Source organism: Sapajus apella, unplaced genomic scaffold (genome assembly GCF_009761245.1).
Source record: "Sapajus apella isolate SASKATOON/1434 unplaced genomic scaffold, GSC_monkey_1.0 scaffold1861, whole genome shotgun sequence".
Taxonomy (NCBI): domain Eukaryota; kingdom Metazoa; phylum Chordata; class Mammalia; order Primates; family Cebidae; genus Sapajus; species Sapajus apella.
In genome coordinates this window covers 1-5,142 of record NW_022438787.1, presented here as the reverse complement: position 1 = coordinate 5,142, position 5,142 = coordinate 1, and the positions used below count along the sequence as shown (strand labels likewise).

The 5,142-nt window shown below is 43.7% G+C and overlaps 1 protein-coding gene across 1 annotated transcript; it reads right to left on the bottom strand.

The window, feature by feature from the left end:
• Positions 1 to 2,053: 2,053 nt before the first annotated feature.
• Positions 2,054 to 5,114, bottom strand: LOC116547015 (10 kDa heat shock protein, mitochondrial). Its single transcript, XM_032273111.1, has 4 exons — positions 4,895 to 5,114; positions 4,089 to 4,253; positions 2,382 to 2,471; positions 2,054 to 2,302 (listed from the first exon to the last, which is right to left on the bottom strand). Exons 1-4 carry the CDS (start codon positions 4,895 to 4,897, stop codon positions 2,252 to 2,254), a joined length of 309 nt encoding a protein of 102 aa, XP_032129002.1. The 5' UTR covers positions 4,898 to 5,114; the 3' UTR covers positions 2,054 to 2,251.
• Between the last annotated feature and the right edge of the window lie 28 nt (positions 5,115 to 5,142).

Genomic DNA, 5,142 nt, shown 5'->3' with positions numbered 1-5,142 from the left:
AAATATACATATAGTGGAAGTACCTACTACTTTACAGATGAGAAGATGATCAAAAGTTGAGATCATTATTCCATGCCATTTAAACCTTTAGATTTTAATTCCTTTCAAAATAAATACGGACACACCCTTTAAAAGACATGATCAGACTATAGAGAATTAAACCTAGAAAATAAGTTTGACTACTAAGCTGATAGCTAATAGTTGAGTTTAAGGGTTGGTAATCAATTCTAGTGGAGGACTTTTTTTTAAAGACAAGGTCTCCTTCTGTCACCCAGAGTGCAGTGTGGTAGCACAATCTCAGGTCACCATAGCCTTAACCTCCCCACCTCAGCCCAAGTAGCTTTTTTGTATTTTTTGTAGAGACAGGGTTTTACCATGTTGCCCAGGCTGTCTCAAACACCTGTACTCAGGAGATCTGCCCACCTCAGCCTCCCAAAGTGCTAGGATTATGAGCATGAGCCACTGCACCCAACCAAATTCGAGTGTAGCATTACTGGATTTTAATCTTAACACTTCTCCCTAGCTGCTACAGCTACATCAAGCTATTTATCCTCTGCTGTGACTGTTTTGTTAAATTCAACACATGGTGTACTAGGCACCTAAGTGCCATATACCATTTGGGATTACCTATTACCCATACCACAATGGGTAGCACCAGGATTAATTGAAATAATGTGTATTAAGTGCTTAGAATTAACAAAGTAGCCAAGGCTATAAAGGATCAAGTTTTAAATAGCAACATCTGGAGGTGAACTGTGTTGGCTTTGCCACTTACCACGGAGCCACCTTGGTTATTACTTAACCCCTCTACACCTTAGCTTTCTCATCTGCAAGATGAGAACAGTAGCTATCTCATAAGGTTGTTGAAAGATTAAACAAAAAGAAAAAAAAAAAGAAAAAAGAAACGATTAAACCAATTAACACATGAAAAGCACCTTCAACCGCAGCCAACACCTAGAAAATGCTCCTATTAGCTACTCTATCACATAGTGCCCAGCCTGGAGAGAAGGCATTCAGCCAATGTTAGCTATTATATATATATGTATATATCGTACCTCATATATAAATGTTTTTTCTTCAAGACGGAGTCTCACTCTGTCACCCAGTGCCACAGTCTTGGCTCACTGCAACCTCTGCCTCCTAGGTTCAAGCAATTCTCCTGCCTCAGCCTTCTGAGTAGTTAACACTACAGGTACACGCCATGACCACACCAGTTTTGTTTTTTTTTTTTTTGTATGTTTAGTAGAGATGGGATTTCGCCTTGTTGGCCAAGCTGGTCTCAAACTCCTGACCTCAAGTGATCCACCCGCCTTGGCCTCCCAAAGTGCTGGGATTACAGGTGTGAGCCACCACACCTGGCAATTATTTGCCTCCGATTTTTTTTTTTTAACAAATTATGTAGTAGTGTTGTTTTTAAAAATGAAATGGGCCAGGCATGGTGGCTCACACCTGTAATCCCAAAACTTTGGGAGGCCAAGGCGGATGGATCACGAGGTCAGGAGATCAAGACCATCCTGGCTAACAGTGAAACCCCGTCTCTACCAGAAAGACAAAAAATTAGCCAGGCGTGTTGGCACGCACCTGTAGTCCCAACTACTCAGGAGGCTGAGACAGGGGAATCGCTTGAACCTGGGAGGCAGAGGTTGCAGTGAGCCGAGATCGTGCCATTGCACTCCAGCCTGAGTGACAGAGTGAGACTCTGATTCAAAGAAATAAAGTAAATCCATGGCTTGTTATCAGTATCAATCATCTATTAATAAACCTAAATTCTGGGAGTGGTGGCAGGCGCCTATAATCCCAGCTACTCGGGAAGGTGAGGCAGGAGAATTGCTTGAACCTGAGAAGCAGAGGTTGCAGTGAGCGGAGATCGTGCCACTGCACTCCAGCCCCGCCAACAGCATGAGACCCCCCAACTCAAAAAATAATAAATTTAGTTTCTGTGTGAAAATGTACCGACCTAGAAAATCTTGTTTCCCAAAATTCTCTGGTTATTTGAAAAACAGAAAAAAGCATCAACTAGAGAGCCCTAAAACCACCTTAAAATAACTAAAGATTAACCACTCGTTTATATATTTTTATTTGGAAATGTTTGTATCAGTACAAGGAAACAATTTTGGAGACACTAAATGTCATCAGTTATCATTAGTTTATTATAAAAGAGAAATATGGAAATTATTTACATGATGAAAGATTTCAGAACTTCAGTGGAATGGGCAGCTTCACATTGATGCCATTTCAATAGTGACTTATTTCAGTCTACGTACTTTCCAAGAATGTCACCATCTCTAAATAGGAAATAATCCTGCAAGTGAAGAAACCGTTAATTAAGACAACTAATTGCAAATATTTGGCTTCTTTTTAGAATTATTAAGTTTACACACCTTGTCATCTAGAACTACTTTGGTGCCTCCATATTCTGGGAGAAGAACTTTATCTCCAACTTTCACGCTAACTGGTTGAATCTCTCCACCCTTAGGAAAGGAAGGATGTTTATTAGCAAAGACATCTAGTTCACCAAACATATACAGTTAACTTTCACATCACTACAACTAATGAAACATGCTCACCCAAATCCACTTATGCTAAAAATATACTTGGGGCTAAGTGATACGACTCATACTACAACTGTAGATCTTCACTCAAAAATACCACTGTAGTTACACTCTGAAATAATAAACGCACAGTGGCTTAAACTAAAACCTGACTCCAATGTAAAATTTCAAGAAAATATTCTGGAGAAGCTAACTTTAGTTAACTAAAACTAACTTTATAATTGTTAAATATTAACATAACCAATCAACTATGTGAGATAAACCTGCAACAGTAGCCGGCACTCAGAAAATGCCATATACAAATGGTCATATTTTCCTTCTTTCAACGTTTATTTTTCTGGATTTAGAACATAGGCTTCTCTTGTGATTGTTCCCTTTTTTCTGAAGTACAGATTTGGGGAAAGGTACTGCAGCTAAGTGTCCATTCCCCAAGGTCTTCCTATTCCTAATTTTGTGACAGCTCCTGAGTAGAGCTTTCTTTCTTAGAAGCAACTGGAAGAATGCAGTTAACATTATTTGGCTCCAACAGCATTTACTGTGTATTTTGGCTGACACCCTTTAGAAGCCTGAGGTCTAACCAGTCAACTGAGGAACATCTAAAACACAGGTGGTGTCCAATCTTTTGGCTTCCCTAGGCCACACTGGAAGAACTGTGTTGGGCCACACATAAAATACACTAGCATTAACAGTAGCTGATGAACTTTAAATTGCAAAAGAAATCTCAGATTTTAACAAAGTTTACAGATTTGTGTTGGGTGGCATTCAAAGCTGTCCCAGGCAGCAGGACAAGACTGACCAACCTGTTCTTCGAATAGGTATACCAACTAAGGCCCCAAGTGGTTAAGATTACAGCAGCTTCAATATGTTAGGGGTTAAACGAACAGTCCAAGTTTCCTCTCAATTTTTAAATGCCCCATCACTTTACCTTAAAGCATATCTTTTTTAGAGGTTTTTTTCTTTTTTTCTTTTTTTTTTTGTAGACAGGAGGGCTATGTTGCCCAGGCTGGTTTTGAATAGGTGTAAACCACCACACGCAGCCTCTTTCGTCTTATTAAAAATTTAGAATGTAAGGAAAACACTGATCATACTAGGCTACCAAATTACTATTGAGGACAATTTTTAATACTCCGAAACTATCACATAAAATAAGCATCACAGCACTGATCATATAAAATAGGCAACTTTATATTAGCCACTTCTCACACTGAAAAAAAAAAAGAGTTCCACGGCCGGACACGGTGGCTTACGCCTGTAATCGCAGCACGTTGGAAGGCCGAGGTGGATGGGTCACGAGGTCAGGAGTTTGAGACCAGCTTGGTCAATATGGTGAAACCGTCTCTACTAAAAATACAAAAATTAGCTGGGCGTGGTGGCACGCTCCAGTAGTTCCAGCTACTCCGGACGCTGAGGCAGAAGAATTATTTGAAACCGAGAGATGGAGGTTGCAGTGAGCTGAGATCGCGCCACTGCACTCCAGCCTCGGCGACACAGCGAGACTCCTTCACAAAAAAAAGTTCCACCGCATCCCCCATTTACCTTTCCTTTAGAACCCGATCCAACAGCGACTACTGTTGCTTGCAATACTTTTCCTTGAGATTTTTCTGGAAGCATAATGCCTCCTTTGGTTACAGTTTCAGCAGCACTCCTTTCAACCAATACTCGGTCAAAGAGTGGGAGAAACTTTCTAAACGCCTGTCCTGCCTGTAGGAAGAGAAATGTTTTGAAACAAACACTAAATGTAATTACATTGTCAATAGGCAACGCCACCGTGTTATACATCTCAACACGCTGTGGCTTTGAAACTTAACACCAAACCTCATTACTCGTTAAGGAAACGCATTCGAAGGTACTAACCAATATTCCAAGTTTAATTCCCGATTCCTTACGCCTGTTAGGGGTCGTTGTCGCTCCCCCGGTGAGCAACCTGACCAGCTTTAAGGTCAACCTTAGTTTATGCCAAGGTCAAATGTTTTCCTTCTACAGGTTTCTCCGGAAATTTTTCAGGAAACGCTGGGTCAATCTCCCTGCCTGGGACCATGCTTTTCACCCAAGATATTACACACTCAAAAAGGTCCTGCAGAAGCAGGTGGGACGCTGCCCGTGCGTCCCGGTTCTCGCCCCCCCCCCACCGCCTCACACACCCGCAGCACACGCGCGTGCAACGAGCCCTCGGCGGAGAAAAGGATCGGGCAGGCCTAGACGCTCCAAGGTACCGGCGAGCGGCGGTCACTAAGTGGCCCCCCAACCCCTCCCGGGGGGCCCAACAAAAGAGGGCCGTCCGGGCTCCCCACACGCCTCAGACAGGCCCGGGTCTGCGAGCCTTGTGGCCACATGGGACTCACCATGACTCCCTCAGCCTCAGACTCGTACTCCGCTCTGGCGCACCGTGGCAAGGAGAGACCCGCGATACGGCCCTCCCGACACGTGAAAAGGCCGCCCAGCGCGCAGGCGCGCTCGCCCCGGCCCCCGCCGCCGGCCCGTCGCCCCTCCCCACGAGAGAGGGCGGTCGCCCCGAAGCGCGCCGCGATTCGCCCCAAGGGCCCTGCGCAGGCCGCTGACGCGAGGAATCCAGACCCTCTCTTTAGACATT